We start from the raw sequence: 25,357 nt of genomic DNA on the forward strand, positions 1-25,357 counted from the left end.
CTGTTAATAGTTTCTTATGCATTTACAAGACTTCAGGAGTAGCCGTATTCATTCTTTCCTTTTGATACAAATAAGATCCTATCAGACATGCTTATTTCTTACTCTGCAGCTTGCTTATCTAATTATAGTCTTGGACATATTTTTGTGTCAGGAGAAGGTGATCTGCCTCATTCAGTACCGTAGTTTATCATTCCCCTATTACAAAAGACTAATGTTTTTCTTTCTTCTGTTACAAACAATGCTGCAATGAAGGATCTTCAATAAATCTCATTGGCTATTATCTAAAAATTTAATTGCAAGCAATTAAATTACTACCTGAATGAATGTCACTTTATGTGTGTGTTGATGCAAGTGCGTGCTAGAATAAGGGTGGGGAAATGTGTGATGGTGGTGATGGTTTTAGTCACTAAGTCGTGTCTGACTTTTGCAGCCCCATGGACTGTAGCCCACCAGGCTCTTCTGTCTGTGGGATTTCCCAGGCAAGAGTACTGGAGTGAGGTGCCAAAAAAGAACATTAGGATTGGTAAGGGTTGGTGGGGCTTCCCAGGTGGCACTAGTCGGGAAGATCCCCTGGAGGAGGGCATAGCAACCCACTCCTGTATTCTTGCCTAGAGAATCCCATGATCAGAGGAGTCTGGTGGGCTACAGTCCATAGGGTTGTAAAGAGTTGGACATGACTGAAGTGACTTAGCACAGCAGCACTAGCAGCAAGGATTGGTGTAAGTGTACAACTTAACAGTTATCCCTCAGCATTCAAGAAGGATTGATTCGAGGACCCTTGAGGATACAAAAATCTGCGACTGCTCAATCCCTTGTATAAATGGCACAGAGGGACTGTCCAATGGCTAAGACTGCACGCTTCCAATGCACCGGGCCTGGGTTTGATCCCTGGTCAGGGAACTACATCCCACAAGCTGCAACTAAAGACCCCACATGTTGCATGTAAGACCTGGCATGGCCAAATAAATATGTATATTTAAAAATGGCATAGAATTTGCATGTAACCCATGCACATGCACCTGTTCATATCATCCCGATTACTTACAATACCTAATACAATGTAAATGCTCTGTGAATAGTTGTTGGTGATTGGCGAATTCCAGTTTTGCTTTTTGGAACTTTCGGGGAATTTTTTTCCAGTCCAAGGTTGGTTGAAACCCATGGGGGTGGAACCCACAGATATGGAAGGCCAACTATCCTTGTAAGATTCCCAGAGAAGTATATAATGTCAAATCTGCTTTTAATGAACAACAGTCATGGAAAATATCTTTTGTAGGTTTGTTCTTTGGATTCTTCAGTTGTCTGCATTGTGTGTGTATTTAATTGTTTTTATTCTACATATATCAATGCCATTTTACCTCTACCCTTTGCAAGTATCATTTTCACACATGATGGCTGAAGTGTGGTTCTGCTTTTTGGTCTTCATCCAGAACTCATGAGTGGAGAAGAGCAGCAAAGAGGAATCTGGTTTAATGCTGAGAGCCTGTCAATTTCCGCCCCCTACATTCATGATTTTAGTTTTGAGTGGTATGGAAAGTAAGAGAAGTCAACAAAAGCTAAAGCCATTATAATTGATTTACAATTACTCATGTTGTGATAATTTCATATGTTCATGATGAAGAATGCTTGTGTTAAGAAATAGTTATGTAGTTAAGTATGGACAAGGTAGGAATTTTGCTTTGTTTGCTGTGTTATCCCTAGTGCTTAGAGTAGTACCTGGTACACAGCAAGAGCTCAGAAAATACTAACTATAGAAGTATATATATGTATAGGCTGTAAAACCTACTGCTGATGCTTTGTATTGACAATCTGCAGGTATTTGGAATATGTATATATATTCATAGTAGTTCAAGACCTCACATTTTATTATTTGAATGGTGGTCATTATTTGTTGTTGTTTAGTTGCTAAGTTGTGTTGGACTCTTTTGCCCCTCTATGAACTGTAGCCCGCCAGGCTCTTCTGTCCATGGGATTTCCCAGGCAAGAATACTAGAGGGGGTTGCCATTTCCTTCTCAAGGGGATTTTACTGATCCAGGGATGCAACTCTTGTTTCCTGCATTTGCAGGCAGGTTCTTTACTACTGAGTCACCTGGGAAGCCCTGTGGTCATTGTTTGCTGTGTAGTGACTTTTTTAAAAAAGAATACCCTGTATTTTGAGTGAATATATTTCATGTGAGATTTTGGGGAGCTCTTTTTCCTCAGTACACAACATTCTCCTTGAATGAATAATTTTTTAAAAAACATGTTATACTGTACAGTTTTTTCATGCTTTATCACTTGATCCTTACTACAGTACTTGTGAAGTACAGGATTCCTGACATTTGATTATCTGCCTAGTTGTCTACTTCATTTTTTCTTGCTGATGGAACCCCAGTTTTGCGCAGGTGCTCACCCCTACCCCACTGTGACTCCGAACTAAATTTTGATCAGTTTAAGCCTGTTATGAGAAGTTCCTTGCCTTTGCCAGGGATTGGTTTAGAAAGAGGCATGTGACCCATTTCTGGCCAGTGATGTGAGAGGGAAGGTCTGCTGGCAGAAGGCCCCTCCCTTCTCCACCCTCCTTCCCTCCCTCCCTTCCCCTCCCCCTTAGCCCCACATCCCTCCCCCCCTCCCCCCACCCCCCTCGCTCCACACACACACAGGGAAGAAATGAGCTCTGGTTTTCTGCTACTTGTCTGGACTGGATGTGACCACTTGGAGCTGCTCTAGCAGTTTCGAGACTACAAGCAGAGGTAGCCTGAAAATACGCTGGATGCTGAATATGATGGAAGAGAAAGACGGAGAGAACCAGCTACCAAATGAACCAACCCTGGAGCAGCCCTGCTGCTTGGCTTATTACCTGAGAATAAATTTCCCTTATTGAGAACATCCTGATATTGGTATCCTTATTGCCCTTTTACAGGCAAGGAAACTGAGACTCACAGATCTTTAAATAGAATGATCATCGTTAGACGGCTGACTTCTCTGTTGAAGCCGGGAGAATTGAAACGCGTGCTCTGGTTCCTCATCCAGGGCTCTTCCTGTTCCATGTGCAGCTTCTCTGTCAACAGCCCTGCCTCCCGGTTGGGAGGGAACTGGATTACCAAATTTAGGTATTTTTGTTTGAAATGCATTTTAGATAGTTCCTAGTTATTTTGTGGTTGATTACTTGTGACAAATACTGCTTTGAAATTCTCATGGATATTGTAATCTGCCTTCTTACCTTGGCTGACATAATTGAAACTTTATTTATAAATTAACAACTTTTACAATTGAAGTAAAAAAAAATTTTTTTTTTACTGTTTTGCATATTACATTTCAAAATGTTTTTTTATACTCTGCCTGAGTTTGTAGATAGGTATTTAAAAAATTGTGTTAAATTCTGAGAAGTGATACGGTTCATCTGTAAAGGAATTAAAATAATCACTGACCAGCCTATTGGACTGAATGGGAGTAGGGGCTGGCTGGCTGGCTTTGGAAGCAGTATTGACATTTGTTAACATGGAAAGGTATGGCTGACCATATTCATGATGTTCTTTGCGCTACCATTTACAGACTGTCCTTGGACTTTCTTTTGTGTCCAATCCCGCTCTTCCCTCATCTTCTCTTCCCCTTACGGGTAGAGAGGGTAGAGAGAGTGATCAGTGGCCTGAGGTATATTCCTTCTTATTGCAGAGCCAAACTGGGCAGTGGCTAATCTGAGGAAAGGAGCTTATTCATAGTTGAAGAATTCAGTTAAAGCATATTTAATGTCATGTGAAAGACACTTTGATGGGGGAAGATTGGGTATTTTTGAAAAGAAAATGATTCTTGAATGAACTTACAGTTATTAGTGGTGAATAGTTGTGGGAAGGATAGACTGGGAGTTTGGGATGGACATGTACACAGTGCTGTATTTTAAACAGATAACTGATAAGGAGATACTGTAAAATAAAATTATTTAAAAAAAGACAGTGAAAAATAAAATTATCTTACAAAAAGAAAAGAAAGGTTTTCCCGGTGGAAGCGGTGACTGAGTCCCCTGCCTCCTGGAGACTGCGGTGTGTGTCTGCCTCCTCCCCTTCCTTCTCAGGCGGAAGCGACAGCCATGTTGCTGAGGACCTCTGTGTGGGGCGGAACCTGCTCTTCTCTTGGCCCTTTGGCTCCTTCCTTGGGGCTGGAGGGCTGGCTAGCTGAAGTGAGCGGACTAAAAATAGGACCAGTTCTTTAGCAGAGTGGCTGAGTTCCCTCAGCTTGTTCTTTGCCTTCCTAATCTAGTAAAATATAGTACGTTGAAGAATCTGATCTTGGAGAGTGGTGGGATTTTCACTGGGCACCTTCCAGAATATTTTCTTAATTCTTGATTTCACTTAAAACTACAAGTGAACCCAAATTCTTGAGAATTACTAATGACAAAAATTAAAATTCAGTTTTGTATAATTATTAAGAATATCTTCAATGTATGATTCCCCCCTCCGCCCCCATTGGAAAGCTGTTTGTCCTTAAAACTTTATTTCACAACTAGAATGAGCTGTGTGATGTCCTGATAAGGGTAACTGAACACCAGGATTAGCACAGGGTGACACCATATGTTGGTGATTATCAACTTCTCCTTAAGGGTCCTCTTGGACTTCTGTTTGAAGTGCTTAATGATTTGATTTCTCCTTTTAAAATTAAATAAACGTGTGAGTGGAGAACTTCCCTTCAAACCAGCATAGCTGTTCTTCAGGAGACCCTTTGGAGCCATGAAAATGGAGAGTATTTTAAGATCTATATGAAGATATTTGGCTTCACCATGACATGTAGTTTGGGTATTAACAGAAAACCTGCTGCAAATAACAGAAAACGTGACTCATTAATAGTCTCAAACAAATAAAGGGGTTATTTTCCTCTTGTTATTAATGTGAGAAGTCCAGAAGTGGGCATTTCAGGATTGGTCAAAGCCATCAAAGACCCAGACCTCTGCCTTTCCATTCGGCCATCTTTAGTCATCTTGTCACTTCGAAGTCTCAAGATGGCTGCTCTCCAGCCAGCATTGCGTCTGCCTTCCAGGCAAGAAGGAGGAGGAGGGCAGATGGCAAAAAGGCATGTACCAGCTGTGCCGGTTCTCTTTCAAAGAGCTTCCTGGAAACTCAGTTCAGTGACTTCTGCTTGCATCTCATTAACCAGAACTGTGTCATACTGCCGCCCCCAGCTGTACACGAGGCTGGGAAATGCAGTTTTTTGGTGGGGCAGGTTGGCACGCTGAACACAATTGGAATTCTGAACACAGTTGGAATCCTCTCAAAATAATTCAAATTATTTTAAGAGGATTATTTTGCCTCTAAACTAATGAGACTCAGGAAAAATAAAATAAATGAACATTAATTGAAAGCCTACTGCATACTAGATGCTGTGCTAGTTGCTTCTGGGTGGGTTTATGTTATTTAAGCATCAGCACTCAGAAAGGTCATATGCACATTTATTTAAAAGGATAAAGTAAGTTCAAGGTGGATTTATAGAGGATTCATTTATTAATTTATTCTTTGTGGCAGTGTTCTTGTGTTTAATCTATTAAGCTTGGAATTAATGTAAAGGACTATATCTTGAAACCCAGATACTATAATGGGGAATTTTTACAAGTTTAATTATATTAACTTAAATCAATGTGTTGAAGCACCCATAAATGGAGGCTTAGAGAAAATATTTGCAGTATAGATGAAAAAGTCTTAATATTCATAATAGATAAAAGCTTCTACAAGTAAATAATAAAAATTCACCTTATTAGAAAATGAAAAAATATGGAAAAGCAGCCATTTCTCTGAAGCAAATAGTCTGAAAAAGTTGGGAAAAAAAGCAATGCAAATGAAAAGAAATACTGAATCACTATATCTTTGATCCCCAGCTTGGCAAATACTTAAAAAAACTGATAATAACCAGTTGCACCCAGATTCTGGGGAGAAAAAGCACTTTTATGTACTATTGGCAGTACTGTTAGATTGATACCATTGTTTCGGAGAGCAGTTTGGTGTTATCTGTCAAAATGTGAAATGTACGTACCCGCTGACTTAGCAGGACCCCTTCTTGAGATAATGACATGATTTTACAAAGATGTTAATTGTGGCATTGCAATTAAATATAAATGTGGAACAAGCCAAGATGTTCATCAGTAGGGACATGTTTAAATAAATTATGTGATGGCCATACAATGAAAAGTTGTCTGTGGACTATTGAGTAGTAATAGTAACCATTATTACTATAAAAGTAATAAAGTATTTAACATGTATACTATTTTTGTGATACCTCTCCCTTTAAAATAAATCTATATATGTATACAAAAGAATTGGAGTAAGAGGTCTGACGATTTTTCACTTTTTATATGTAGACTTTCTATGTGTAGATATTACTTGAATTTTTTTGCAAGAGTGAATTACTTTTGTGTGTATGTACATATTTTGCAAGGATGAATTACGTTTTTTGAAAACCAGGAGTGACTTTTTAAAGCAGGATTAAAAAAAAAAGGGATGTAAGCATTTTAAATTCTATAAAAATGCTCAAATGCTAATAGTGATTTTTATGGCTTGTCTTCTGGAAGTTATGGGGGAGCAGAAGGGGGCAAACGATGTGGTAGGAAGAAAACGGCCTGGATTAGTGAACAACCTGAATGATACAATATCGGAGAAGACATAGTATGTATCTTTCAATTACCTTGTATAGGACAGAATAGGCTAGATTATATTGCAGTGACAGCCAACCTCCAAATCTCAGAGGCCTATGCCACAAAGATTTATTTCTCACTCATGGTTCATGGCTATTGAGAGCTGTTGATCCCTGGGTTGGGAAGATCCCCTGGAGAAGGGAAAGGCTACCCACTCCAGTATTCTGGCCTGGAGAATCCCATGGACTGTATATAGTCCACGGGGTCGCAAAGAGTTGGACAGGACTGAGTGACTTTCACTTTCACGTTTCACTGTGGGCTCCGCAAACAGAGTTGGGTCGGCCAACAAAGCCTCCACCCACTAATTTGGGCAGTGCCACTCACTGCATCGAGGCGGGGATTTGGCAGATCCTGCACGGGCTTTTATAAACCTCTTCCCAGAAGTGATCCACCTCACTTCCACTTAACATCTCATCAGTCAAAGCAAGTCTCATGGTCATGCCTAAATTTAAAGAAGCTGGGAAGAGCATCCTACCATGTGCTTGGGAGGAGGAGCATTGGGGGCTTTGGGAACACCCGGATGACTCTTATAGCGCTTCATAGGGGAACTATAAGATGAGCTTCTATAACAGTGTCTGGCACGTACTTATGTTTTTGTTTTAATGGATAAAGTAATTTATGTTAATCTAGATGGATATCTTAAGAAATGTGTAAGAAATGACTTGCCATATATATTGAATCAACAGGCATTTGTTGACTTCACATTCCACTAAATTTGCTTAAGATAAAAAGATTTGTTTGGGAATAGGTACTTTTTTAAAAAAATTGAGGTATAGTTGATTTTCAATATCTTATTAGTTAATTTTGTATATAATATATTGTATGTAGTTGATTTTCAGTGTTGTATTGAATAATATTCAATATTGTATAAATCAGGTGTACAACATGATTCAAAATTTTTATCAATTATATACCATTTAATGTTATAAAATATTGGTAGTATTCACTCTGCTGTACAATATATCCTTGTAGATTATTTCTTTTATACAGAGTAGTTGGTACCTCTTCGTTCCTGACTCTTTTGCCCTCAGGCACCTCTCCGTAACCACTAGTTTGTTCTCTATGAGTCTGTTTCTATTTTTTATTTTATTTTTCACATTTCACATATGAGTAATAACATGCAGTATTTGTCTTTCTATGTGTACTTAATTCACTAAGCATTCACCTCCAGGTATACCCCCGTTGGTGCAAATGGCAACAGTTCATTCTTTTTAAGGACTGAGTAGTATTCCATGGTGTATGTATACCATCATTATCCATTCATCTGTTGATAGACACTTAGGTTGCTTCCATATGTTGGTAATTGTAAATAATACTGCTATGAACATTGAGGATACATGCATCTTTTTTAATTAATGGTTTCCATTTTATTCTGGAGAAGGCAATGGCACCCCACTCCAGTACCCTTGCCTGGAAAATCCCATGGATGGAGGAGCCTGGTAGGCTGCAGTCCATGGGGTTGCTAAGAGTCGGACACGACTGAGCAACTTCCCTTTCACTTTTCACTTTCTTGCATTGGAGAAGGAAATGGCAGCCCACTCCAGTGTTCTTGCCTGGAGAATCCCAGGGACGGGGGAGCCTGGTGGGCTGCCGTCTCTGGGGTCGCACAGAGTCGGACACGACTGAAGCGACTTAGCAGCAGCAGTAGTACACCCAGGAGTGGGATTGCTGGATTAGATGGCAGTTATTTCTAGTTTTTTGAGGAACCTCCGTACTGTTTTACGTGGTGGTGTACCAGTTTATGTTCCCACCAACAATGTGTGGATAGGCACCTTTAAGATTTTGTGCTGATTTTTCATAAATATTTTGAAAATCCTCCTCCTTTTGCTCATTCTAACTCTATGAAGAAAGTGTTTGTTATAAAGGAAATTTCTGTGAGGCTTTTGGTGTATTTTTAAAAAACTCTAACTTAGGTTTTAATTTATATAACAATAAATTCCTATTTATAGTATCAGGGATGCATTTTATAACAGGAACTCTTTAGCTATGCTATTGGCTGAGTGGGAAGGTACATTACATTAACAGAAAGGACATCTTTTTCCACAACCCCCTATACTCTTGAAGTCCAAGGGCAGAGTTCTTTTTATGTTTTCATTTTTTAAAATTTTCTGTTTACCATGGATTTTTTTTGGCATCAATTTTTGTTTTTTGGCCATGTCCCACGGCATGCGGGATCTTAGTTCCCCAACCAGGGATCGATCCCATGCCCCCTGCAGTGGAAGCATGTAGTCTTAACCACTCGACGACCAGGGAAGTCCCCCTTAGAGTTCTTTACTATTGTGATGTCCATCATTTACCCAGGAAGCTAAATGGAGTTCCTCTTCTTTCTACTCTTCCTTCCTTTCCCCATAGTCCATCCTGTTTTCTCATAAATAAGCAGACTTTTCAGATCCTTAAATTTCTCAGGATGGAGCAAGATAAGACAAACGTTTCTCCTAGAATCTGAGAGGAGGCAGAAAATCCCTCCTGCTGTTTTCATCGAATGGTGGATTGAATCTTAAGAAATCTCAAGAAATGTGTTCAGAGCCTGATAAGTTTGAGATGTAGGCCAGCTTTCTAGGCCTTCCATTTTCCATGCTAACTTGCCTGATTGCTTGGTTTTATTTTTCTCAGTTCTCTAGTTGTTAAATAGAAAACGTGCTTTGCTCTTTGTGATAAGGAAATTGGATGGTAAAGGCTGAAGCTGCCCGTGTGTTTCTGTTGAATGATAGTGTCTCCTGCCATTATTCAGCAGTCTTTGTACTGACCGTAGCACTCCAACCCCCGTGAAGAGAGCAGTCATACCTCAGCTGATGTAAGAGTTTGGGGTGCCTCTTAAATTCAAGTGACAAGCACTTCATGAACTCAACAGAATTTCGTCTTGTCCTCAGGGCACTTGGGCTTAGTGCTACGTTTTGGCAGCGCTTCCTTGAGAGTATCAGTGAAGAGAGGATATGAAAGATAATTAAGATTCTTCTTGAGCACGGGCACTGTGTGCTGCAGTGCCTTATTACGCTGGGCTCATTAGCAGTGCGCTCTAGGCCAACAGATGGCCTGTTGCTAAGACTAGCTGGTACCAGTGGCACTGATGATAAACTAAGGCTCAGCAGCACGGTGCTCTGCTGCTGGCCTCCGGGCTTCCCGAGGGCAAGGGCTGTATCTTGTTGCATCACCGTGTAGTCCCACAGTGTGCGTCAGTCAGGTCAGTTCAATGAGGGGTTTCCCTGATGGTTCAGGGGCTAGGACTTAACGTTCCCAATACAGGGGGCCCCGGGTTCAATCCCTGGTCAGGGAACTAGACCCCATGTGCCACCTCTCAGACCCAGCGCAGCCAAATAAATATTACTTTAAAACAAAAAAAAAAGGTTACTTCAGTGCCTATGTAAGTGGATGGGTGAATGAAGAAATCAGTGGACATAGTCAGTGGAATCACCTGGCCCCTAATTTGAAGAGCTTCATAATTTGAAGAGCTTCATGATTTACAAATCATTAATGGATCTTGACATGGTCGATGGATGTGGAAATGGAGCATAACACCACCTGACTGCCTTGTATGAAAGGAACCTGCCTGTCTGTCCCCGTCATTCATGACATACGCCCAACCCACACTGTGAGTATGTTGCATCCGCCTGTGACTAATTAACCCATATTCTCACAGAATGTTGCTGGAATTTCCCTGAACACAGAACATCCCAGTGCTAGAAGGTGGGAGGTTTGCCAGCGCAGAACAAGGAAGGTTCCTCCCAGCCCGTGGCCACTGTGATCCTAGGAGAGGGCATGGTGGAAAGGAAGGAGCTGTGCCCCGTTCCTGTCATCTAGACTGCTGGAATGTCTGCACCTTCCATCAGACTAGAGAAGCAAACAAAATAAGTGATGCCTTTGGCCTCTCAAAACATGACCTGGGATGGTGAGCAGCAGAGCTCCAAGCGCGCAAAAGCAAACGTTACTACGCTTTGTCTTGCTGACATTCATTCTCTCTCTCAACCCTGTCAGTTCCTTCCTTCCTCAGAAGACCCACTTTTTCCAAAAGCAGGCAAAGAAAGAACTCCAGCAGAGAGTTTGCTTTAGTAGAGATTCTCCTTCTGGCCCTTCCAAAATTAAATAAGGAGCTCAGTTCCCTCAAATAGGATTGGGGACTGTTTTCATTAAACAAACCATTTTAAAATTTCATTTAAAAATTCATTAAACAAAAATTTCAAAACCATTCATTCTATGGTTTTTCCATAGAATGTGAGAGTTGGACCATAAAGGAAGCTGATGCTTTTGAACTGTGGGGTTGAAGACTCTTGAGAGTCCCTTGGACTGCAAGGAGATCAAACCAGTCAGTCGTAAAGGAAATCAGTCCTGAGTGTTCATTGAAAGGACTGCTGCTGAAGCTGAAGCTCCAATACTTTGGCCACCTAATGCAAAGACCTGACTCATTAGAAAAGACCCTGATGCTGGGAAAGATTGAAGGCAGGAGGAGAAGGGGACGGGAGAGGATGAGATGGTTGGATGGCATCACCTACTCAATGGACATGAGTTTGAGCACGCTCCAGGAGATAGCAAAGGACAGGGAAGCCTGGCGTGCCGCAGTCCATGGGGCCACAAAGAGTTGGACAGGACTGAGCGACTGAACAACAACAACAACATCCTATTGTGGGTGATCAAAATAAGGATGAGAAAAAACAGTGGTGACTTTCAATACACACAGGCAGAGAGAATGGTTCCTTGTTTCTAATAGTCTATAATAATCGCCCTTACAAGCCCCCTCCTGGTCCAGAAATGGGGGAGGAGCTTAACCATGGTTCAATCCACTACAGTTAGTGTGATGTAACAATTTTAGTAGCGTTTAGGTAAAGGCTCACTTTGAGACATGTGAAGTGTTTTGATTCTTGTATTTCCCCTCCCTCTGCATTTCTCTCCAAGATGGCATCTGGTGAGGTGGAGGTGGGGGGTGGAGGGGATGTGGAGACCCACCTGGTGACCTCTGGACCCTTTCTGGCTGTGCCCTGGAGCAGCTGCCCTGGCCCATCACCTGGGCTGGAGGTGGCCGAGGGTGGCGTCCCTCCCTGGAGTCGGCCGCTGAAAACTCTTGCTGGTGGAACTCCTGTTTTGCTTGTCATGCTCCGTCACGCCTGGTGGGGCTCTTGGCGGGCTCCGCTGCACTTTGGCTCTTGCAGGCATGTTTCCCCGCTGGGTCTCTGCCATGTCCTTCGTCCAGCTCACAGCCTAGCAGGCTGACACCACCTTCCCAGGCGCTCTGGTGGCCTTCTGTCCACCCCCACCCGCATCTTACTTCCATCCCGCATCCGCCCAGGCAGGATTTTCTGGGTCTTCTGGAAACAAAAGTCAGGTGAAAGTTAAATGCTGGCCGTTGTTCTGTTTGCCTTTGCTGTAGCAAAGTTGACTTTGCTGACTGACCCTGGTTTGGTGGGGTGGCCTGCGAGGCAGTCTTTCCCCAGAATCCTAAACAGAGGCAGAGAGAAACCCCCGCCCTCTCACCTGCCAAGGCGGGGAGGTTGGGACACACTTACCCACCTCCTTCCATGATTCCCGCTCCCCCTCTTTCCCACTTCCCTCTGTACCAGGCCTCCCTCCTATCCTCATCCTGTCAGATCCTAACTTCCTTCCCCGCTCCCCCCGCCCCCTGACTGTGTCATGTGGCTTGTGGGAGCTTAGTTCCCCAACCAGGTATCGAACCTGGGCAGTGAAAGCGAGCAGCTCTAAAAGTGAAAGTCGTGTGGTCATGTCTGACTCTTTGCAACCCTGCGGGATAGTCAATGGAATTCTCCAGGCCAGAATACTGGAGTGGGTAGCTTTTCCCTTCTCCAGGGGATCTTCCCAAGCCAGGGATCAAACCCAGGTCTCCTGTATTGGAGGTGGATTCCTTACCAGCTGAGCTACTGCACCGCCAGGGAACTCCCCCAGAACTTGCTTTCCATGTAAAACTCGATGAGCAAGTCCCATTGGCTTTAGTATGTTTACTGAAGTTAAAGGGATTTACAAAAGGACCTTTTCTCAGAATAAAGCCTGGGATTCTTACTGCGAAATCCTATGCCCCTTACCTTGCCCCACTCCCCGCCCACTCCAATTCTGCCCTAACAGAAGCCTCACTGAGCCAGACAGTTGCCTTTGATAGGTTGGGGAGGGGAGGTGGTCATGTTCAGTACAAGTAATTAATAGCATGAAAATACTCTCTTCATTAAGTGTATAAGAATTAAAGGGATCTTATTATTATTGAGACTTCCCTGGTGGCTCAGATGGTTAGGAATCTGCCTACAAAGTAGGAGGCCTGGGCTGTATCCCTGGGTTGGGGAGATTCTCCAGAGGAGGAAATGGCAACCCAGTCCAATATTCTTGCCTGGGAAATCCCATGGACAGAGGAGCCTGGCGGGCTACAGTCCATGGTCACCCGCACGGAGTCGGATGCAATTGAGCGACTCAGTTTTATTTAAGACTACTTTGAATTGAAGGGTCTGTGGACTTTATATCTTCAACAGAGTTGCAAATAATAAAGTGGGTGCTGCCTCAACTCTCTGCGTGAAAGTTTTAAAGTACATGGTGTGATGGTGGCCAGGCCCATCCTTTTGTGTTCCCTCAGGCACGCAGGGCAATTGCTATTAGAAAAAAATACAGAGATTAGATCAGTTCTAGAGTGACTACGTGGTACTAGTGACTCAAAATCTTGGGTGGAGGGGTTAAAAGAAAAAAAAAAAGAGCTTCAACATTAATATGATGATGATGATGAAACTGCCCCAGTTACTAATACAGTAGAATTTTCTGTTTTTAAATCAACAACAAAAAAACAGACTTCCCTTGATCCTTTTTTCTTAATTTTATCTTTTTGCTCAATTTAATTAGATGTGGAAAGCTAAGAGTGTGGCAGCAGCGGCGGGGCGGGTGGCGAGAGAGAACGAGAATGATGGGTTATTTAGCTTCATATAAAACAGTGCATTTTAGGTTTATAAAATTGCACTGAAATTGTACGTCATTATTATTTCCTGTTTCCCTAGCTGTAGGATTAACCCCAAACACTTTTATGCTGTGCTTTCTCCCCACTCCAGGAGGCCACATGCTGGCTGTGTAGGGCTTTTGTAGTATTTGCCTCCTTGAAGATGGTATTTGAATTGTAAAAGGATGTTTAAGTGGAGCACTTAACATTCCTCTCTGAGTTCCCAGTCCCTTCTTTAGGTAGTTTCTTTGTTTTAATTCAGTTCAGTCGCTCAGTCACTCAGTCGTGTCCGACTCTTTGTGGCCCCATGGACTGCAGCACGCCAGGCTTCCCTGTCCATCACCAACTCCCGGAGGTTGCTCAAACTCATGTCCATTGAGTCGGTGATGCCATCCAACCATCTCATCTTCTGTCGTCCCCTTCTCCTCCTGCCGTTAATCTTTCCCAGCATCACGGTCTCTTCCAATGAGTCAGTTCTTCACATCACGTGACCAAAATATTGGAGCTTCAGCTTCAGTAGAAGTCCTTCCAATGCATAGTCAGGACTGATTTCCTTTAGGATTGACTGGTTTGATCTCCTTGCAGTCCAAGGACTCCCAAGAGTCTTCTCCAACACCACATTTCAAAAACATCATCTTTCTTTATGGTCCAATACATACATCTATATGTGACTACTGGAAAAACGATAGCTTTGGTGTGTTTACTAAAAAGACATACAACTTGAGAGTTGCGAGTTAAGTTTTATTTGGGGCAAAATGAAGACTCAGCCAGTGAGGCAGCATCTCAGATAGCTCTGAGAGACTGCTCCAAAGCAGCAGCGGGGGAAAGTCAATAATTAAGGTTTTGGTGAAGGGGGAGTTTAATACCATGAAGCACTCATTTTACGAAAGGTTTTTTGTTAGTCATGAGGATCTGATGTCACCATAAAGGGATTTAGCGCTTCTCTAGATATGAGCCATGAAATTAAAAGATGCTTACTCCTTGGCAGGAAAGTTATGACCAGCCTAGACAGCATATTAAAAAACAGAGACATTACTGTGTCAACAGAGATCGTCTAGTCAAGGCTATGGTTTTTCCAGTAGTCATGTATGGAGTTGGACTATAAAGAAAGGTAAGTGCTGAAGAATTGATGCTTTTGAACTGTGGTGTTGGAGAAGACTCTTGAGAGTCCCTTGGACTGCAAGGAGATCCAACCAGTCCATCTTTAGGATGAACACCCAGGACTGTTCATTGGAAGGACTGATGCTGAAGCTGAAACTCCAGTACTTTGGCCACCTGATGTGAAGATCTGACTCATTTGAAGAGAAAGACCCTGATGCTGGGAAAGATTGAGGGCAGGAGGAGAAGGGGACAACAGAGGATGAGATGATTTTATGGCATCACCGACTCAATGGACATGATTTTGAGTAAACTCCAGGAGTGGGTGATGGACAGGGAGGCCTGATGTGCTGCAGTCCATGGGGTCGCAAAGAGTTGGACACAATTGAGTTACTGAACTGAACTGAGATATGAGGAAATAAGAGGATTGAGGTCACAAAATCTGTTCCTAAAAGCATCCAACTATCTAAAGACCTGTCTTACCAGATTCCCTGTAGCACAGAGTGCCTCACTCCACCCTGAACTCCCTCAGGGGTTGTTGAAGGTCAGTGGCTTTAAAAGCATGGGGTTCAGTCTCCGCAGAGGCAGATGGCAAATGCCTTTGTAGTTCAGTCGTTGGCAGTGCTCTTGGTAAGTGCCAGTTTGTAGCCGACAGTCGGCAAAGGAATGTCTCTGCTTTTTAATATGCTGTCGAGGTTGGTCATAGCTTTTCTTCCAAGGAGCAGGCATCTTTTAGTTTCATGGCTGCAGTCACCATCTGCAGTGATTTTGGAGCCCCCCAAAATAAAGTCTGACACTGTTTCCACTGTTTCCCCATCTATTTGCCATGAAGTGATGGGACCAGATGCCATGATCTTAGTTTTCTGAATGTTGAACTTTAAGCCAGCTTTTTCACTCTCCTCTTTCACTTTCATCAAGAGGCTCTTTAGTTTCTCTTCACTTTCTGCCATAAGGGTGGTGTCATCTGCATATCTGAGGTTATTGATATTTCTCATAGCAATCTTGATTCCAGCTTGTGCTTCATCCAGCCCCGCATTTTAATTATTGCTCCTTATTTCAGTCTTGTGAATCTATCTAAATCTGTATAAGCCCACACCCACTGTCTTGCAGCCACTGCTCCCATGGTAGCCCTCTGGTGGGTAAATGATTGTTCTGTCCTGGCCAACAAGCACACATTTACAGTATCCTGTAGCTCAGGGGTTCCTGGCCTCCAGGATCTAATGCCTGATGACCTGAGGTGGAGCTGATGTAATAAGAATAGAAATAAAGTTCACAAGGAGTGTAACACGCTGGTTTCATCCTGAAACCACCACACCACCCCGCTGTGGGAAAATTGTCTTCTACTAAACCAGTCCCTGAACTGAACTGAACTGAAACCAGTCCCTAGTGCCAAAATGGTTGGGGACCAAAGCTATAGACCACTGGTTGGTTCCAGAGACAGCTGTGCAGCAGCTAAGCTGCCCTACGTATATGCTAAGTCACTTCAGTCGTATCTGACTGTAGCCCTTCAGGCTCCTCTGTCCATGGGATTCTCCAGGCAAGAATACTGGAGTGGGTTGTCATGCCCCTCTCCCTCCTCCAGGGGATCTTCCCAACCCAGGGGATTGAACCCACAGTTCTTACGTCTCCTGGCGGGTAGGTTCTTTACCACTAGTGCCACCTGGAAAGCTTCCAAGTTTTAAATTCTAAACCTGGGGGAAGTCAGTATCATGAAAATTAACCAGTAGGAATTTTAGAGTAACGTTCATTCATTTGTTCATTTACTAAACATTGTGAACAATATGCTTAGTACTGTGCTGGGCTGTGAGCATAAAAACACAGGACATACCATTCTTCCAAAGCTCACAGAGGCACTGAGGTAACCAGTTACAGCAGAGAAGTTAAAGTAGAGAAAAGTGATCCAAATTGCAACACTTCCGGCCAACAGCACCGCTTGGGGGATCTTAGTTCCCCAACCAGGGATTGAACCTGCACCCTCATTAAAGCTCATAATCCTAGCCACTGAACTGCCAGGGAAGTCTCTAAATTGCAACACTTTTAAAAGTAAGGGTACACTTAAAAATAGTTAAGATGGTAAATTAAAAAAATTTTTTTTAATTGGAAGATAATTGCTTTACAATGTTGTGTTGGTTTCTGCAGTATGTGGCAACTGGAATCTGTAATTGTGTATATAGATCCCCTCTGTCTTGAGCCTCCCTCCCCTCTCCCATCCCACAGCATGTTGTATGTTTTCCTTACAATTGAAAAAAAGAAAAGGTTAGTAGTTTTTTTAGGCCAGGACCACAGGCATACACCAGGATAGTCCTGGGCGAGCCAGGTGAATGGATAGTGTAAGTCAGAGCTATACTAGAAAGATGGAAGGGTCAGGGGGTGGATGGGGTTGGTGGGGAGCAGGGAGAATGACTGGAAGGCGAAAGCACACTGGCCTTACTTTCCTCATCTGTAAAATGGGTATGATTATAGCATCTAATCCATGGGGGTCTTCATGAAGATTCAGTGAGTTAATTCAAGCTCCTAGAATTCTGCCTAAGAATTCAGGATATTTTTAAAAGTCTTTCCACCCATTTTTCAGTAACCACCTGTTACTTTCCTTGGTTGTAGATTTTTTTTTTTTTTTTTTTTTACACAGTAACCTCTCAATAGGTATTCGTGGTTTAATCTTTTCTTTAAAAAGTTATTTTACTTTATGTTTTATCTTTGGACTGTGCTGCATGGCATGTGGGATCTTAGTTCCCTGACCAGGGATCAAACCTGTGCCCCCTGCATTAGCAGCACAGTCTTAACCACTGCATTGCCAGGGAAGTCCCTGTGGTTTAATCTTCAGAACTCATCTAGTCTCATCAGTGAAGCCTCTTTTAATCTTCAGAACTCATCTAGTCTCATCGGTGAAGCCGCTCCTCTCTCCAGCATGCCACAGGTCAGAATGCACATCCTGCAGACATTTGGAAGCTATCTTATTTCTCATCCCCTCTAGAAATTCAGGATATTCTCTGGTTTCTGTCCTCCCAATCTTGTCATCATTTCTGTCTTTCCACAACAGGCAATTTTATCGGCAACTCTTTGTAAAGGAATGGACCCTTGTTTAATGTAGAGAAGTAATTTTTTCACCTCCCACCCCATGCTTTTAAAATAAAGGGGTAGAATAAACAGAAATAATTAGAAGACTATGCTCTCACTGTCACCTCATATTCCTTTCAAGAGCAGTCTTTGAAGTGGCTGAACCTCATTTTGAGATAGCGTAATAAGGGACGAAGGATTAGAGCAAGGATCAGGTTGGGAGGCACCAACAGAAGTGAAATTGATTCATTTAATCAGAGACTACTCCAGGCCTTTCTTGGGGTAGCTGTGGACAGATTACTGCTGGATTCTGATAGGATGAATTTGCTAAAAGCAAGAGTTCAGATTTCATCCCAGATACTCTAACCCTGTATTTCAGGCCTTGCCTGATTGTTATTCTCTGTTCCCAAGAACTGTGGTATGAGCCATCACTCTTACACTTTTAAGACTCTTGATTTGCTTGTCATGTTCCATTCATTGCTGGGAGTGGCAGGAATCTTATGCGCTGGGATCTTGAACAGCGGCCTTAGGCCGCCTTCATTCTGCTTGTTTTAATTCCACTGGTGTTCAACAAATATTAGTTGAGTTCTTGATTGTATCAGGCACTATTCTAGGGAGGGGATACTATTTTGGGGGAGAAATAAACAATGATCGTAATAGGTAAGTAAAGACAGTGTTGCAAAGTGATAAGCACTGTGGGGAAAAAAAACCAGAGCAGAATAAAAGGACTGGGAATGCAGATGTGGGGGCAGGGAGGGAGTTGCTATTTCCACTTTTTTATAAATGAATGGTGAGGATGGTCCTCACTGAGAAGGCAGTATTTGAATCAAGACTGGAAAGATAAGGAGGTTAGCCATGGGGCCATCTGGAAGTGAGTCTTCTTGGCAGAGGGAACAGTTGGTGCAAAGGCCCTAGGGCAGAGGTCAGTGGTGGCTCAGAGAGTAAAAAATGGTAAAGAATCTGCCTGCAATGCAGGAGACCCGGGTTTGACCCCTGGATGGGGAAGACCCCCTGGAGAAGGGAATGGCTACCTACTCCAGTACTCTTGCCTGGAGAATCCCATGGACAGAGGAGCCTGGCAGGCTACGAGTCAGTCGCAAAGAGTCAGACATGACTGGGCAACTAACACTTTCACTTTTCAATTTCAGTGTGGCAGGAAGGAGAGTGCTAAGAGATGTGGCTGGGGACTGTCAAAGGGTGAAAGATTGCATTGTGGACCATTGAGAAGATGTTGACTTTTAACTGTGGTAAAATGGGAGCCATTGCAGAGCTTTGAGCAGAGGAGGGACGAGATTTGACTTGTTTTAATAGTATCAACGGCTGTTGTGTAAGTGATAACTAGGTTCTGGGTGGGGCTAAGTGAGGACAGAAGCTGGGGGCAGATCGCAGTAGGAGAGGTGATGATGACTGATTTGGGTGATGATGGCAGAGGTAATGAGAGGTGACCTGGATTCGATCCCTGAGTCGGGAAGATCCCCTGGAGGAGGGCATGGCAACCCGCTCCAGTACTCTTGCCTGAAGAATCCCATGGACAGAGGAAAGTGTCGGGCCACAGTCCATGGGGCCACAAAGAGTCGGAGACAACTGAGTGACTTTCACTTATGTAATAAAAGAAAAAAATGTATGTTTATCTTAAAAGTAGTCATCTGTCCTTAAAAAAAAAAAAAGGCAAAGATATTTATGATATACAAAGCAAAATTGTTTTACCCCACCCACCCCCATGGCAGCCGCCACTCATGTTTGGTACCTATTCTTCAGTAAGATTCATTTAAAATATTCCTCAGTTTGGAGGACTTCAGAATTTCAGTACAAAAATGTCAGTCACTTATAGGATAAGTATCTCTGGACTTGAGAGCTAAGCACAAATATTATCAAGGCCAACTAAAATCCTGTGGAATTCAGCCAGGACGAGGCAACTCAGGCAGGGTATGGCCAGCCCTGGCTGAGGGCAGAATGCTAACAGCGCATGGGTGAGGTGCAGCCAGAACTTCGGAAAGGAAACTGGTATCAACGGAGGGAATTTTCACCTGATGCAGCATTTAACACTTAGCCCTCCAGCCAGTTCCTTCCTTTGGATCAGCACTGTCATACCTTGCTAAGAATTAGTGAATTCTTCAGTCCTAGCTGGGGGGCCCAGAGTCCCCTGGCCACCACCCCAGACCTGCTCCCACCAGCAGCCTTCTGGGGAGAGTCTGCGGGGAGACAGATGCTGAAGGGGAAAGAATATTCTAGAATTTCACTTGAAAATCTCCAACTCCTAAGTAAGTGATGGAATGAGACCTGAGTTTGTCTTTAGAACATAAAATTCTTCCACAGTACAACCCAGATCTTCTCTTGTTCTTGACAAGTACTTGTGACAGCCGTGCTCTGTGGAAGGAAGACAGAGTTACACGAAGCGTCTTCTGACATGCAAGGCTCATTAAATTGCTCCTTCCTCTTTCTCTGCTCCAAAGGCTCCTCTCCAGTGGCTCCAACCATTAATATTGATGGACAGTGAAATCGTTGTTGTTGTTGCTGTTGTAAATTGTAGATGTTGATAGTTTGTTTAATTTTGTATATGAAGTATACTGCATTTCATAATTTATGTGCAAAATGCGGCAGGACCTAAAATAAAATGAAACCGGCCTAACAACAATTTCTATTTCAGTGAAGTTTTGGTTCACAGTTTGGTGTTTCCACATTCCTCTCTTCAGTGCCTCCTGTCACGTTACTGAAGACAACAATAACCAAAAAGGCAAAGATTAAATTCCATTCCTTGTGGATGGAGAAGAGGAGACAGGATGACCTTACTTGATGGACCAGATGAAGGGCACGTGCCTGCTTTACTCTGTCATGATTTAACTGAATGGAATTTTCTTCTTTGAGGCTTTGTAATGTCTAAAAAGGACCTAAGAAACTGACTGACCAGCATTTTAAAAATAGGCTCATCACTAGAAATAGAGCAGCAGGATAAATTCTTTGCAGGGTTTAGCCCTCTTCAAAAGTGTGTGCCCAGTGGAACTTTTCTGTTTATAACTGTGATTTTTTTTTTTTTTTAAACATTTTGACTGCAATCTGAGTTCCTCTGCCAGGGATAGAACCTGCACCCCCTGTGTTGGAAGGCGATTCTTAACCACTAGACTGATGAAGGTCCCTGCTGTGATCCATTTTGATGGTTTTAAACCATGCCTTGACAGTTTCCTGGTGTATCAGATTAGGACTTTCTCTAGAGTATTTCTCATGTATTCTTCGGTTTTGAAGTTGAAATTCTGAAATTCATATTTGTAGTTTTAAGCTATGGAGAAGCAGTCTTGGAAAATGCCTATGAAGTTAGCTGATTAAGTGATTCTCTAGGCTGGGAAGTAACTGACACACACCAAATGGATTGTGTAGGCTTCTCTTAGCCTGCTTTGCTCTAGATGCTTATTTTCTCTACAGTAGCTTTAGGAGCACAGATGGTTACTGGTATTAATGCAATACCTAAAAGAACTGGAGCCCCTTGAAAACTGATGCAGTCTAACCATGAATTTGTTTTAATGTTGTCTATATGAAATATGAGATGAATTGGGGTAGATTGTATTTAAATCTCCCAATTTAACATGATTTTCGGAAAGGCTCTTGAATGATGGGATTCCTCATGGCAAATGCTCTCTTTAGCTATTCTTACTATTCTGTGTTTATCTGTAAAGTTTGTAGTCAGTGTCATGAGATAAAGGCATGTGAAAGGGAACTGTTACATTCTGTACCGATGTTACACACTACATAGAGGATAATCATTAACGACATAACAAGCTTTTTATATAAAACTATTGTGTGCGTAATGGAGAATTAGAAAATTCTTATACACAACACATCACTTTAAAAGAGTTCTATTTGGAAAGCAAGGAGAACATACTTATGCCATTATGACCAAGGAGTATTGAGCCCTTTTCTTCAGTAGTTCTTCTCTTTTTCTTCATGTATATATATATATTCAGTTTATGCACATATTACATTCTTTAAAATATATGGAAAGTACAAAAGTCTGTAAAGCAGGATCCCGCCATCTTGGAACAACCAGTATTACGAGATTTTTCTTAACTCTTATTTTCTTCTGATTTTAGTATAGTTAAGATCTTTTAATATACACAGTCTTCTCAGCCTTGTATTCACCTGTCATGATTTCACTAGCACAGTGAAGGTGATAGGGTGGAAATATGAAGCCTTGGCCACTAAGGATTTATTTGAGCTATTGAATCAACCTGGAACTGCCTGCCTTCTAGTCTTTTTGTTTAAATCTCTTTGATTGGGTATTCTGTTATTTGCAGCTTAGTTCGGTTCAGTTCAGGCACTCAGTCATGTTTGACTCTTTGCAACCCCATGAACTGCAGCACGCCAGGCTTCCCTGTCCATCACCAACTCCCGGAGCTTGCTCAAACTCTGTGTCCATCGCGTCGGTGATGCCATCCAGCCATCTCATCCTCTGTCGTCCCCTTCTCCTCCTGTCTTCAGTCTTTCCCAGCATCAGGGTCTTTTCAAATGAATCACCTTCACCGTCGCATCAGGTGGCCAAAGTTTTGGAGCTTCAGCTTCAGCACCAGTCCTTCCAATGAATATTCAGGACTGATTTCCTTTAGGATTAACTGGTTTGATCTCCTTGCACTCCAAGGGACTCTCAAGAGTCTTCTCCAACACCACAGTTCAAAAGCATCAATTTTTTGGCACTCAGCTTTCTTTATGGTCCACTCTCACATCCATACATGACTGCTGGAAATTTTGCAGCTCACTTCATCCTAAACTGAGGGAACTGTCTTGAATTAATTCATACTTTCCATGTATAATTTCTTTTATAAATGTGAATGGAGAATAAATGTCTACAAATGGAATTTCTGAGCTATATTCAATATCTTGTAATAACCTATAATGGAAATGAATTTGGAAAAGAATATATATGTGTATAACAGAATCACTTTGCTATACACCTGAAACATTGTAAATCAACTATTGGAAAGTGTGTGTGTGTTAATGGATCAGTTGTGTCTGACTCTTTGGGACCTCATGGACTGTAGCCTGCCAGGCTCCTCTGTCCATGGGATTCTCCAGGCAAGAAAACTGGAGTGGGTTGCCATTCCCTTCTCCAGGGGATCTTCCTGACCCAGGGATTGAATCCTGTTCTCCTGCATTGCAAGCAAATTCTTTACCATCTGAGCCACCAATCAACCTATTTCAATTAAAAAAAAAAAGAAAAACAGTTCTCCTTTTAACTTGGGAGTGTTATGTCCAGTTTTTGTTCTAATTGTGGGTACTTTTAAAATTTGTAAGTATCATTGGAGCAGTATCTGTGGATTCCCTTAAAACATATGCTTCAGCGCATTCTTTATTTCCTTCCTTCCTCTCACCCATGAATTTTGTTGAAATAATTAGAAATGTTTGTCCACACTTTTTTTTTTAATAATTTGCTCCTTCAGCATCCTTGTTGATTATTTCTCTCATGATGTCAACAATTAGCATACATAATTTAGACCACTCTAGTTTCATTAGTTTTACTGCTCACTGCTACTTCTTTTATACTTCTGTATGCCTACACTTAAGATTTCTATACTCCCTTAAGATTTTTTTTTCCCTGAAAAGATATGTGGAAAGTATATTTTTGAGTCCTTTTATGTCTATTAGTAGCTTTCTTCTGCTTTATAATTAATGATAGGTACAATATTATAATTTAATAATAAAATAAAATAATTATTTTCATAATAATTAAAAATTTCAAATTCTTAGACCACAGTCTTTTTCCTTCTAAGTTCTGGAAATCTTACTCCTTTGTCTTTCACAGCCAATATGGCAGCTGAGAAGTCCGATGTCCATCTCATTCATATTCCTTTTTCAGTTTTTATTTTATTTGGTGTTTAGTGGTATGTTTGTTTGTTTGTTTTGGGCTGCACTTTGCAGCATGCAAGAATCTTAGTTTCCCAACCAGAGATCAAACACATGCCCACCCATGGCAGTGAAAGCAGAGAGTCCTAACCACTCATCTGCCAGGGAAGTTCCCCTTTTGTATTTTTATCTTGCTTTTTTAAAAATTAATTTTCCCCTCTTTTTTATTTTTTAAAAATCTTGGTGGAGGTTCAGATTTTATTGAATTTTTCTCCTCCTGACATTGAGAAATTTGGGGAATGTGTGGATCTTTTATGATTAATCCTGTCAAGTTCTGAGTAGATCATTTTAGTCTGAAAAACTCATTTGTAAGTTGTTTCTTTCTCCCATTATTTATTTAATTACTACTTCTCCTTTACTTGTTATTTTTCCCTTCTGTTTTATTTTCTCTTTCTGAAGTGCCTGTAATACACATATTGGATCCGTTGTGGAGATGCTGTCTTTTTTCACTGATAGTTTCCGCTTGGTCACTGTTTTCCTGTGAGTTCTGGGAGCTTTCACTGAGCAGATCTTCACAGGCTCCAGCGTGGTTTTCTGCGGTAGCCAATCTGCATTTCAGTGCCTCTGTTCTTCCGGCCACCAGTTTCACTTTTACCTTCAAATACTAGTTTCTATTCTTTTTTCATTTGCCTTTCATTTTATTAGAGATTCAGTGTTTTGAATCTCCCTGAGAACGTAAATTTCAAAATTTGTAAAGTTGTCTTATTTCTTGCCTTTACCCTAACTGTTCAGAATGTCCCTCTTAAACATATGAATCTCTCTAATTTGTTAGCTTCTCTGCTCATCTGCCAAGTGAGGTCTAGTTTGTTCCGTGTTGGTAACTGAAATCTGCTTTGTCAGAGACTCTGTGGGTTATTGTTCAGTTCTTTTCATTACCAGCAAAAAATAGGGGGAAAAGTTAGATGCTTGTAACTTCTCAGCAGCAGCTCGGAGTCCTGATAGCCTGTGTGGGGTAAGGCTGGAGCTGTGGGCAGAGGGACACAGCTGCAGGGCAGAGCCCTGCTTTGTTGCAGAACAGTCTTCCTTTTGTGTTGCTTTGGCAGCTCTGAGCCTACTGGGGTAGTTTCCCTTCCCCCGAGTAGCTGCCTGGTCTGGCACCCAGGCAGAAGCTCCAGGGTGGCTCTTTGTCCAGCGCTGGTCTTGCCCACCTCTACTTCAGGAGCTGTTCACCGGCTGTAAGAGGGGAGCTGGTGGACTTGGCCCCTCTGTGTGTGCATGGAGTGATTAAGAGTTTAATCCTGAGTTTTATAGCCATTGTATTCCAGTCTCTGGCTTGGCTGCTTTGTTGTTCAGTTGCTAAGTCGGTGTCCAGTTCTTTGCTACCCCATGGACTGCAGCATGCCAGGCTCCTCTGTCTACGGGTTTTCCAGGCTAGAACACCGGAGTGGGTTGCCATTTCCTTCTCCAGGGGATCTTCCCCACCCAGGGATTGAACCCATGTACCCAGTACAAAATAAAAGGTTTTTTTTTTTTTTTTTTTTTTAATGATCCACATTAAAAAAAAAAAAAAGAATGAAAACCCTCTCTGTGGGCTGGACCCCTTTTTGTGTTTCTAGTACTGATCTTGTTCTGTGATAAGCACTCTACATGCTTTTCAAGATGAAGGAAATATAATACTTTGGCCTCATAATGAACAAAGATATTTAAAATATCATGGATCCAGGTAAGGGTCAATTAAACTTTTGTAAATTTACAATACCTTTTAGCATCACCAGAGAGGAAAAGGCTGATGTTTCTCATGTGT

The 25,357-nt window shown here is 42.1% G+C and overlaps 1 protein-coding gene across 3 annotated transcripts in view; it reads left to right on the top strand.

The window, feature by feature from the left end:
* The window catches only part of WDFY2 (WD repeat and FYVE domain containing 2), a 183,160-nt gene that overhangs the window by 24,736 nt on the left and 133,067 nt on the right, over positions 1 to 25,357 (top strand). For 2 of the 3 annotated variants that reach the window (XR_008700923.1, XM_055542219.1), the window contains exon 2: positions 2,904 to 3,093. The exons of the other annotated variant lie outside the window; for it this stretch is intronic. Coding sequence is in view for 1 of the 2 variants with exons in the window: in XM_055542219.1 (XP_055398194.1) it covers positions 2,939 to 3,093 (155 nt within the window). In the remaining variant the exon portion in view is untranslated. The remainder of the gene's footprint in view (positions 1 to 2,903; positions 3,094 to 25,357) is intronic. 3 annotated transcript variants of the gene reach the window in all.

This window comes from Bubalus kerabau, chromosome 12 (assembly GCF_029407905.1).
Source record: "Bubalus kerabau isolate K-KA32 ecotype Philippines breed swamp buffalo chromosome 12, PCC_UOA_SB_1v2, whole genome shotgun sequence".
Taxonomy (NCBI): Eukaryota; Metazoa; Chordata; class Mammalia; order Artiodactyla; family Bovidae; genus Bubalus; species Bubalus kerabau.